The 11,372-nt window shown below is 35.4% G+C and overlaps 1 protein-coding gene across 1 annotated transcript; it reads left to right on the top strand.

Annotated features, from left to right (window-relative positions):
• AKNAD1 (AKNA domain containing 1) lies at window positions 1-10,182 on the top strand. Its single transcript, XM_041420657.1, has 13 exons — window positions 1-1,101; window positions 2,166-2,295; window positions 2,398-2,549; window positions 2,656-2,715; window positions 3,199-3,332; window positions 3,682-3,808; window positions 4,496-4,659; window positions 5,961-6,046; window positions 7,274-7,393; window positions 7,479-7,589; window positions 8,406-8,487; window positions 9,296-9,443; window positions 10,063-10,182. Exons 1-13 carry the CDS (start codon window positions 13-15, stop codon window positions 10,180-10,182), a joined length of 2,523 nt encoding a protein of 840 aa, XP_041276591.1. The 5' UTR covers window positions 1-12.
• Window positions 10,183-11,372: the final 1,190 nt, after the last annotated feature.

The raw sequence follows: 11,372 nt of genomic DNA, 5'->3' as shown, positions 1-11,372 counted from the left end.
CGTAAACTGGATATGGAGACTACAAAGAAGTGCAAACTGTCAGACTGGATGAAAACCCAAATGAATAACTCATTTTCAGATGCATTAGGCTGTAGCACAGATGTGACTGAAGAGGAAAAAGATTACTTAATTTATGATGGAGATGTAGGAATAAGCTGTAAATACAACAATAACTCAGAAAATTTGAATGCCTGTAGCTGTACAAAAGATACTTCTGGTATTTTAAACTTGGCCTGTTCTAAAACTAACAAAAACATAAAAGCAGCAGCCAATTATGAAACTCCTCTACAGCCTGAAGAATTCTCCAGTTATCAAAGAGGCACCAGAGGAACAACTGGAGTTCCAACTGAAATGCCTGGAAGTGAAGCTTCCTTTCAGAAGGAATTACCTGTTGGTAGCTCCAGTACCCCAGACAGCAAAGAACAGGTAACTACCTCCAAAATGTCCAAGGTCCTCCTGCGTCATCTTCCTAGGGGAGAACTACTAAGCACATGCCACTTAATTGAATGTGAGACAATACCAGAGGTGTCCTTTACTGAAAGTATCGATGACACTGGGAGCAAACCTGAGCCTTCAGAACGCAGCAAAGGCTCTTTAGTGTTTGAACAATGGGCAACGGGCTCTGAGGAGTATCCCTTAGAACAGCACGAAAAACTAAAGGCTCATGACAAACATGGAAACTCATTAAATGGAAATAGATCTGTTTCAAAGAAAGCTATTTTTTCTTCTGGTCAGTGTAGGTGCAGACAAGAATATTCACAATTGATTAATGAGACTGGAGATGCACACACCTTTCAAAACATCACAGACATGAGAGGCCTGTTTAAGAGAACAGTTTCACCTTGTGAGCTCAAATATGGCCAAGGACAAGCTCACTACTGCCTTCCTGACTTCTCTGAAGTTGCTTCAGAAGTTCAAGTACCAAAAAAACCTGACAACATTACCTCAGTTCCTTCAACTGAAAGAGAAAAACCCTTTCCTATTTTGCAAAGTAAATCAGTAACTGTGAACAACGTTTTGGAAAATAAGAATTACTTCAATTCTGCTGAAGTAGAGAATCAAGAAGAAAGGAGTATTTCAGAACTGCTGCGACAGCTACAGGTAATTAGGATGCTTGAAGAAATTCTTCATACTGGATAAAAGTGGTTCATTGTAAGAAGACATTCTTATCCCATAAAATCTAACATGACTAGCTCTACAGACACTCTCTAGGTATCAGTGACTACATCATCTGACTCAAAAACTACTTTCACAAATAAAGTTCTGTCAGACTGACTTTATACAGAACTGTTATTACCAATTATTTAAAGGCTGAGTAGTATTTAGTACTCCAGTATTTAACACTGGAGCATTGTTTTTGATGATAAAGCATCCTATCAAATCATTAGGAAATCCACTATAAAGAGTTATTTCTAGTGTTGAATGTTTAAAATCATTAAAAATACTTCAAATACATTTTTAAGAACAACGTTGTATTTTTTACTGTGCCCATCTTAAGATATGTTTGCCTTTTTTCACATCTAACACTCTTCAGCTACTGAGACTGGTATTTATTGACAAGTCAGTTTTCTCTAAAGGATTTTTTTGACAGCAATATTTCTTTTACTGTTGTTTATTTATTTTAAAACTTGTTAGTAATTAGATAACCACTGTTCAATTTCATGCCCTGACATGGAGCTCACTCACTGAGCTTTACAGGTTCTTAATTCTGCTCCTAGATTTACATCTTTGTAAATTGAGATACAACAAGTTTTAATAGTTTTCCCTATTATTTCCTGGCTGCAAATGAGATGCTGACACAGCATGCTGACATCCGGAATCATACTGACCATCTGAGATTTAACCCTAAGGTAAATATCTCAAAATACTTTTTTTTTTTAAGTCATTCTTCTTTACCTCTAAGACTATGACTATCCCCCTAAAACTATTTTGTCAACTTGATATGGTATTTCCCATTTATGCAAATCCTCTATGTGTTCACAACACAGAGAAGTATTTTAAGTATCTATACAATGAGACACTTTACACATCTGTCAACTCAGAAAATTAAATGGTACTGTTATAATAAACATTTTATTAATATTTTGTACTTTGAGTTAGTTTTTTGTCTAGGTCCATAAGTGTTCTATACATTGTATCTATAATGAAGGTTCTCATTTTAACAGATACTTCCTCAGTCAGACTTTGCAAATGCCAACATTGCCATTTCCTCAGGACACACTGGGACACCACCTGATGTCATCACATTACGTGCTCCTGTCCCTGTACAACCTACACATGGTTTGCTTAAAGCAAGTAAATAAAATTACAGTAGCTATGCAAATGACTATTTAATATAATTTGATTACATTTTTGGGCCGAAATTGCAATTGATCAATATTCCCTTGTATTCCATAGGACTGCAGCCTGGAATAGCAGCATCAGCACTACCAGCAGCTGGGACAGTAAAAGCACAATGTCTAAATCCTTCTGATTCACTGCCAGAACTAACACTAGGAGAAAAGATGTCTCAAATACTAAAGGATCAGACAGAGCAACTGACTAAGAAAGTAAGAGATCTGTTTCAATATATACTTTGCACTCATACTCAAATTCCATACTCTCTTGGAAAATCTGTTTAAATATAACAATTAAGTCCAATATTTTGTCTTGAAGGTGGAAGACTTCTCTGAGCAAATGATCCAGGAAACAGTCTTCTTACAAGACAAACATCTGGTAAATGAATTTATGTATTTTGAGCTATGTGAAATGCACTTGAAATGGCTGTAGACTGACAATTTTCTGGCAAGATTCTTGATGTATACCTGAAATGGCTATTTACTCTTCCAATTCAGATGAAGGTATTAGATTAGGAAGCAAAAATGAAAGTGTTCAGTAGGTGGACAAATTCTTAAATCTTTTAAGGATTCTGACTTAAAACTATTAATAAAAGGCCTGAAATTGCCATATAAGTTAGGAATTTTGACATGTAGGGCATCAGTTCAGAAATAATTTTTATTATTTTACTTGGACATAATAGAGCAGCACAGTGTATTAGGTGAATATACAATATGCAGTCCTGTTTCAGTTGAGAGAACTACCAAAATTCTTACCAACAGCACTGCAAATAACATCTGGCTTACATAGCAAGACATAGTGACAGGTACTTATGCTAAGTTATCATGACATTTTGTATTTAAATATTTCTTATTGATGAAGGCATTAAATCAACTGAAAAGATACCTTGATGCCTTGGAAAGAAATTATTTAAAAGCTAGAGAAGAGCACCACAACTTACAGCTGCAGAACTACAAGGACAAGCCTATCAACCTTGGAGAGTTTGATCCTGAGAGGTTAGAAGAGAAGTGCTAAGTAGTACATCAGTATATTTTCTTTGACTGTTTTACAGATTTTGCTTCCATTAGAGTTTGCTATCCATTAGAGTTTTCCTGAAATGAAAATATTATCTTAATGTGGTAAACTGTAAGTTGTTTGGCCAAAATTCACCTTGGGCTTTGTATGTCTTACTTGTAATTGGATACCTATTTGATTAATTCAAATACTTCAAAGGGACTCTGACAACTCCAAACATTTTATTATTTTATGGGAAATGTACTGCAATGTCCACTATGGTTATCATGGTAAGAAATAAAAGATCACTTTAGAGAGTTTTAAGTAACTGTGAGTTGTGATTGGATTTAGAAGGGTGGAAGGAGGAATATTCAGACTTGGCATGCTGCTTGAAGACATTCAAGAACAAATGGAAGGCAGCAAAGGCAGCCTGTCATCGTTACCGACTTCCTATGAATCTGCCCAGTCTTTCTGTGAGGTAACTGATTTTTATTAACACTACCATTGTTCTGTTTTATTGATGCAAGTCCTGAGAACCTAAGTGCAGTTGTGTGATTGTATGTTCTTCTCTAGTAAGAGCATGATGCTTTTAGATAGCACATTACTTCAAAAGAAAATATTTTTAATGAAATATTAACTTCGTAATACGTAATTAACTGTAACAGAAACCTAAGTATAAAAACAAAACTACATTGAATGTTCTTAGTTCCAGTTTCAAAAGCATTTATTTCACAGTAAGAAAATATGAGTAGCTAATTTAACTTCTGCAAAGCTGTTTTGGGGAATTAATCACTATCATATGTGGGAGGAAAAATTACTTGGTCCAAGATCTTAAGCTGCAGAATTACTATAAGACAAACTGTATTGTACTACAGAAAGTTGAGATTACTCCTAAGAATGGTAATATTTTCTCCGAGAGCATAAATACACATACACACTCCCCCTCACCAAAGAAAAAAAAAATCTTACTGTCTTCTACAAATCTACAGGTAAGCCTCAACAAATGCTTTCATAACCAATGTTTTAGGTAACTTGGTCTTCAGAGAAAAATGCTAAGAGAGCCTGAGGAGAGGCTGTTTGGTAGGAATCCAAAGTTTTGTTGGTTTGGTTCCTTGCAATGCAAGGCCCACCTAAACCTGTGTCTACGCTTTGTTACTTTGTACAGAGCTTGGCAGTTTCAAGCACTGCTGATCTTCCACAAACAACAGGTACTGAAACTCCATCTTTTCACAAGAAGCATGAGGGAGAAAGAAGTCAGACAACTGATATAATCCCTCCAGCAAATCAACTTTCTTTAGAAGGCAAGAAGTGCAATCTTTGTCTGCACATGTAAGTGAAAACTTGGAAACGGCTGTTGAAGTTTTTATAAAAACATACATAAAATTAATTGCTGAATAAGAAAGTTAGGAAGACTGAAATCTGAAAAGCAACATTAATATTTCCAGAATAAAAATTATACAGAATTATATAACTGCATATCTAAGACTTCCTCCTAGCCAGGTCTTCCTACCTTTTTCAGTCTGAAAGTGTTTCCTGAAGCCAAAACACCACCATCACTTTTACCTAGGAGTTAAATCATAGTTCTGTATAAAATTCATAAAAATGTATAAAAGCCACACAAATTCAAGATGTGAATAACTAGTCAGAGTACAGTGTCAGTAAAAGATAATTTGCCAATATTTGTGTGGTATTTTTATTTAAACAAGAAAAGGGAGGGATGCAGATTCTTACATAATTAACAATCAAAACCTTCTGAAAACTCTAAATACCATCTCCTGGGAAGCATTTGATAGGTGTTAAACAACTCAATGAGATTAGAAAAATAAAATAAGTGGTCCCCCCATAAACAATCTAAAGTTAAAAAAAAGAGAACTCAACTGAGTTCCAGTAGAGAAGCAGAGCTTCTGGGAAAAAAATGCATGCAGCGTAAAGCACAGTCATATTAACCTAATTCTGTCAGATTATTTTATAGGGTAGGTGCTAACAGTTGTCTAGTAAAACTCACCTAGCTTCCACTTTTTTCCCTGTCATTGAAAGACTATTAGTTCAATCTTCTGATCATTATGTTCAAGAACAGGCAGAAATTTTTCCAAATAAACTTGGTGATCCTGTACACCCAAAGTTAAAAATACACATCAAGTAACTCAAACAAGGAACCTTGTTCTTTTTCTCTCAGAAGGTACATGTCAGATATTCCTCTGATTATCTAAAGGCAGTAAATTAAAGCCTTGATAACAGCTTAAAGTTACTAAGACACCAAATCATATTTAATGTATGTTGTATCAAAACACTATCAGTGGTAACAGATGGATGTATCTAAGATTTCATACTATACTATTCCAATACAGCATTATCAAGATCTCTACTTTTACGCATTTTTAACAGTTGTGGGAAGTCAGGGTGTTTTTGTCAGAATGTGTCCTTTAACTAAAGGGTTAATTATTTTTTAACTGGTTAATTATTAAACTTCTGCTTACCACCTTCTCAGATAACTGATACAAGTAAAGTTCTGTGAATAAATATTATTTCTTCTCAATTAAGAAGTAATTAATCATTAATATAAGATGTTTGTAAGTCACATCATAGAAATATTAAGACACAACAAAAATATTCTGTTTTCATTCTCAAAGAAATGCAAACATCCAGGAAGGAAAAACTGGAACATCTCCACTCTTCATGCAGAGAAAACCAACTGATTTATCAGATACCAACCTGAGTAAGTCATGAGGGCATATAAAGGTCAAAACCATGCTTAAACCTGCTAGGGAATCCTGTGAAGAAATACATTCCTTTTATGTCTCAACATGAAAATTGTAGTTTTAACAGATGTTACTGCTTAGCAGAGCACAAAACACTAAGAATAAAAAGGAAACTAAAAAGAATACCAGGTCAAATTCACTGTGGAACTCTCAGTGACAGATCAAGAGGCAACAGACACATTGCAATGCAATTTTCAGCTATATATGAATGAAAGATTTTTAACTTGGTCAAACAATGAAACAGTTTGCTCTGGGGAGGCTGTGGCATATCCAGTCTCAGAGATATTCACAACTCAATTGGACAGGGTTCTAAGCAACTCCTTTAATTTGGGCCTGCTTTGAGAGGGGACAGACCTCCAGAAGTCCTGTCCAACCTGAATTACTCTATAAATCTAATTCAGCTTTCTACATAAGTTTCCAAATATTAGCACTGCTAATACTTTCAAGAGCATGACAGTGACTTGCACACAATGCTTTGATTTTGCTTTTTCTTCTCATCAGCACTTATTTCATATTCTAGAAGATGATTCCAAGCTTGACAACTGAGTTACTTCATATCAGTACTTCCACTTTCAGTTTTTGGATTTGACTTCATTTTTCTGCTTAAAAACAATTTTACCTTTACACTGCAGAATATTCTGAAGCCTTCAGTAACTAGCAACTAAAGGAGAATAGCACAAGCTGTCCTACATTCAGTTTTAAGTCTGAATATACAGGTTTTTTTACCTTTTGTCTATCAGTTGTCCTTGACTTTTTTTGTGATATCCTTGTAATTTAATATAACCCACTGGGATTATTGTTTGTACTGGTTGGTGCAATAGTTAAAGCAGTGCCACACTAGAGCTGCTCAAATTCTCATCCCATTCCTATTATGCTACACTGTTCCCATAACACTATGGACAGGGACATGGAGAACATCATTAAAGAAAAAAACCCAACAATTCTTGGTCTGAAAATAAGCACCACCAGAAAATTAGATTCCAAGCTTGCAGACAGGGCTGAAAGCTAATCTTTAACTCAATCCCCACTCTCCTGGGAGTGAAAAGTACTCCCTCAAATTGCAGTAGTATTAATGGCAGCAAAATGCTCTGAAATTACAGTGCTGAAAGCCAAATAATTACCTCAGTACATTAGCCAAAGCGTCTCATATTTCAGACCCTTTTAACTTATTTTTTCAATTTTAGGCAGCGATTCAGAAGATTTCTCAGTTTGTGATTCTTGTGATTCACAAAGCAAGGACCATGTCAACTGTGACACTCTAAATTACAAATCATTAAATACAAGATTATGTGGAGAGAGACAAGGTAGAGTGATTGCAAAAATATGAGCATCTACAAGGAAACATGGCTTGTAGTTTTGTTTTTCTAAACCACGCATCTCTGTTTCCAGGATTTAGATGCAGATGCCCCAGGGGAAGCAAAGATCAAGTAAAACTCAGGAATTACAAAGAGTCTGTTCAGTCTTGTACCCTGTGTAGAAAAAGAAGCTCTGGTTCATCCTGTAAGTATGAAGTGTAGTTAAACATAGGCTAGCTTTTTAGGGGCAGAAAGCCACACTGCACATACCAGGCCACATTTAATTTAGTATAAGCAGCCATTAGCACTATAAATCCAACTTTTACACACCTGGTCAAGGTTTATCTCCATGCACAACAGATTTAACTTTCCCTGGTTCTTTATGAGTGGAATCCCTTTCATATTTCATTTATAGCAGGAATATCTCATTTTGCAGAGCCACATGAAAGGATATGAAAATTAGGCATTACTGTGCCAACTTTTATAATGCCAGCCATTACCTAACGTAGTATAAACAAGTACTAAAGAAAATTCCAGCCCTCATATGGTATGACATGCAGCAAAGTCAAGGGGAGCCTAATTAAAAAAAATTAAATCATCTGAACATGAACCTTTTCAAGTCACTTAGACTCTCTAGCATAAGAAAAAAATTGCTTAAAGAAAAATATAAAATTTCATCAAGAAGAAAGCATAAATTAACTACTTGTCTCTGGCAAGCCTGTGAAACTACAAATCAAAATAGTATTTGTTAGGATTATGACACTGATTATTCTACACTTCCCCACTGCAGTCTTTCACTGCATGCACTTGAATATAACTCTGCCTTCCATTTGCCAACTACACTCAAGAGCAAACGCAAAAAGTTAATCTGTCCTCATTTACAAAAAACTTTAAACATATTCAAGTTTTATTCAGCAGTGATGGTTACTTGATCTTTAATTTATGCTAAAGAGAAAAAAAAGTTAAAATACACAGACAATTACCTTGTTTTTTGTTTTAAACATGGCCTCAACAACTCCAGCTTATTCACAGAAGAGAATCTCCACTCAAAAGGCTCAAAAACCCAATCAGCCAGGTGAAGTTGTAACCAGACTTCATGAAAGGTAAGCTGTAGTAATAACCACATAGTACAATAGAAAACCCCATTGCTGAAGATTCAGCATGGAAAAAGCACACCAGGTATCATAAGCAGGAGTAATATTTTATCTTTCACAGTGCATGTTGTATATTGGAATTCCACTCTTTAGTGAAATGAAAATATTTGCGTGAAGAACATGTGTAAACAATTCTTAGATTAGTTCTTCACTCCCAGTGTAATGAAGAGTAAAAATGTAACTTCTTTAGCTGACACATTTAGTAATGAAATAAATTCACTTTAAGAGGATGTTCCCATTCAAAGATTCAAAAGCAGGCCTGCATTATTAGGACACAGCTCTGTTTGCTACCAACTATTTCTTTATAAGTAACAATCCTACCTTTTATTGTTGCTAACTTTAAATTACACCATGAGACAGAAACAAAATGGATTCCTAACAGTAGCACAGGCGAGACAGAAATGCAAACAAGTTTTGTGACAGTATTTTTTGACAGCTTTACTCAATAGCAGTAATTGCCTGGAAGTACAGCAGCTGCACTTGAGAATCAATGGCATAGAACACTGTGAGAAAGCTACAGCAGCAGCAGAATGCTGCTATTATGAGAAGTTTTCTTACTCTGCATCCTAGAACATTTTCTGTCTTCATGCAATCCAGATAGAACACAAATAATGATGGACTGTGCTTTACAATTCCATGGAAAATTCTACTCACCGTAAAATTAACTTGCAACTGAGTGCAAGGTGTATGTGATTCATACTTTAGAAGCTCTTTTTCTTGCTTAAATTGTATTTTATTCTATACATCTTATCTTTAGGAAATCCTTCGCAGCTGCCAAAACCTGCTGTTCAAGCACATATGATAAAATTATCCTTTCACATCAAGACATACCCAGTAAGAAATCTACCCAAAGAAAATCTGCAATCAACATCAGAGACAGAAATGCCAATGATTCCTATGCAAATGTAAGACTTCTGAGTGAAAATTAAAAGCCACACATCTTTCTTGAAAGGATTACCTCCATACATCATGGCACTGTAGAACATCCCATTCTTAGCAAGCTGATTACTACAATCTAAGCATGTGTAGTGCATTTGAGGGTAAGACAAGAGGGAGTTCAAACCCCAAGCATTTTGGCTTATATGTTACTATATTTCTTCATACAGGGATGTACAGACTTGTGCAACTCAGTCCCTGTATAAAAGGTGAAATAGACCAAAAAATAGCACTAGATCTTACCTCTAGAATCGTGTTTCATATACTGAAGGAAAGCCTAGCTAGACAAACCACTATCAAAACCTCAAAAATTATTTCTCAGTACCAAAAACATTCACCACACTGGAGCTGATACATTAGAAAGGTGTAAATATCCCTCAGTTCAAATGAATACACAAAGAGAGAAATGATTAACAGATACTTCCAACTTGAATCCTAAAACAGTCTATCACATGACTCAATTTTTACTTCTCAACACGTATTCAGAGTGAAAATCATGGACAAAACCTTAAACATCATCTTTTCCCAGTACCTGTGTGTACATTTGCCTTCACTATTAACAAGGCTACATTTTATTATTTCCAACAGGTTTTAAGTTCTACTCTGGATCATGCCATAGAGACAGCAAACAGTTTGAAGAAAGCTACAGAGCGAATGGTACAAGCAGTTTCAGAAGATCTAGCTAAAGTTAAAAGAAAGCAGTTTTAATTATCTAGTTCAAATGCTATATTGTTTTGCTGAAGTGGTAGTATCTCTGCAAAAATCAAATGATGAACACAAACATGAAAAAGTCAGCTAGCTTTGTCAGCTGTTCTGTACCTATTGGTACTAACCAAACCAGAGCACACAGGTATTCCACGATTACACTCAGTCTTAAAACTGTAAAACAAATTAGTAATTCTACTGAAAGTCTTTAGTAGGTTGGCTAATCCCATTATTGTGCACAGATACCTTCTGTAAGTATTCACTTAAGGCAACATCATAAAAATTGGCTTAAACAAGCAAAATTAACTTTCTGACTTGGATTTCCCCCCACTCCCAAGTGTGAGAATAATTCTCAGTCATTACTACACATCATTTCTTCTCACACTTCAACAGCAACTGCTTAATCACACCAAGAGAAAACAGCCTCTGTACCTGAGACATCTAGAAACAACTATCATGTTAACATACCAAATCATAGTCAACATTTGGAATTATTTTGGTTTTAGAGTGCCCTACATTGAGAGTTGTTTGTTTTTAAGAAACATCCTTGTATGTTGCAATGACTGAATTACACCGTTTGTTGTTTATGTGTTTGTAATAATTAAATTGGTTCCTTCAATTTGATGTCCTTAATTTGTCAGATATATCTGGCTTTGACATTTTAGCTGATGGTAAGTAGGTTGGAAAATATTAAAATACTGTAGAAATTCAGTGAGCCAAGAAAAATCATCTATAATTTTCTTTCTAACATCAGTTTAACTGTAGTGATTAATGACAAGCAGTTACCAGCCTTGTTTTATCAGGGATGCTACTCACCAAAGCCAAAGTACATAAGGACTGATGAAAACCAAATTAGAAATGCCAGTACATTCCTTAAAAAGGAGAGTCATTTTCAGGCAAGCCTGAGCAAGTTCATCAGTGGAGGACACAGAAATAAATAATCCAGACTCTGTTCATACAAGCAGTGATTGCCAAACTCACTGCCATGTGCCGCTTGCTCACTACCCTGAGTCATTTGGTGGTTTTCAGGGCTTCTTCCACCCTTCACAGCCAACAACACCATTCACCCCTTTTCCTCCTTAGCCTCTTATTTTATATCCTTATAAATTTATTTGCCTCTCATTATCCCTGGTTTTGCTTTATTTAGTTTAATGTTTGGAATCTCCCCATTATTTGCAAATGAACATATTAAA

The sequence above is a fragment of the Onychostruthus taczanowskii genome, unplaced genomic scaffold (assembly GCF_017590055.1).
Source record: "Onychostruthus taczanowskii isolate IOZ18803 unplaced genomic scaffold, ASM1759005v1 scaffold65, whole genome shotgun sequence".
Taxonomy (NCBI): domain Eukaryota; kingdom Metazoa; phylum Chordata; class Aves; order Passeriformes; family Passeridae; genus Onychostruthus; species Onychostruthus taczanowskii.
Note: the sequence above shows the minus strand (reverse complement) of the source record. Positions and strands in the feature narration are given on the sequence as shown.

Coding starts and splice junctions, on each gene's coding strand:
- AKNAD1 (XM_041420657.1), top strand. CDS start 13: ATGGAGACTACAAAGAAGTGCAAACTGTCAGACTGGATGAAAACCCAA. Junction 2,550..2,655: donor CAGAGCAACTGACTAAGAAA/GTAAGAGATCTG, acceptor TTTGTCTTGAAG/GTGGAAGACTTCTCTGAGCA. Junction 3,809..4,495: donor CTGCCCAGTCTTTCTGTGAG/GTAACTGATTTT, acceptor TACTTTGTACAG/AGCTTGGCAGTTTCAAGCAC.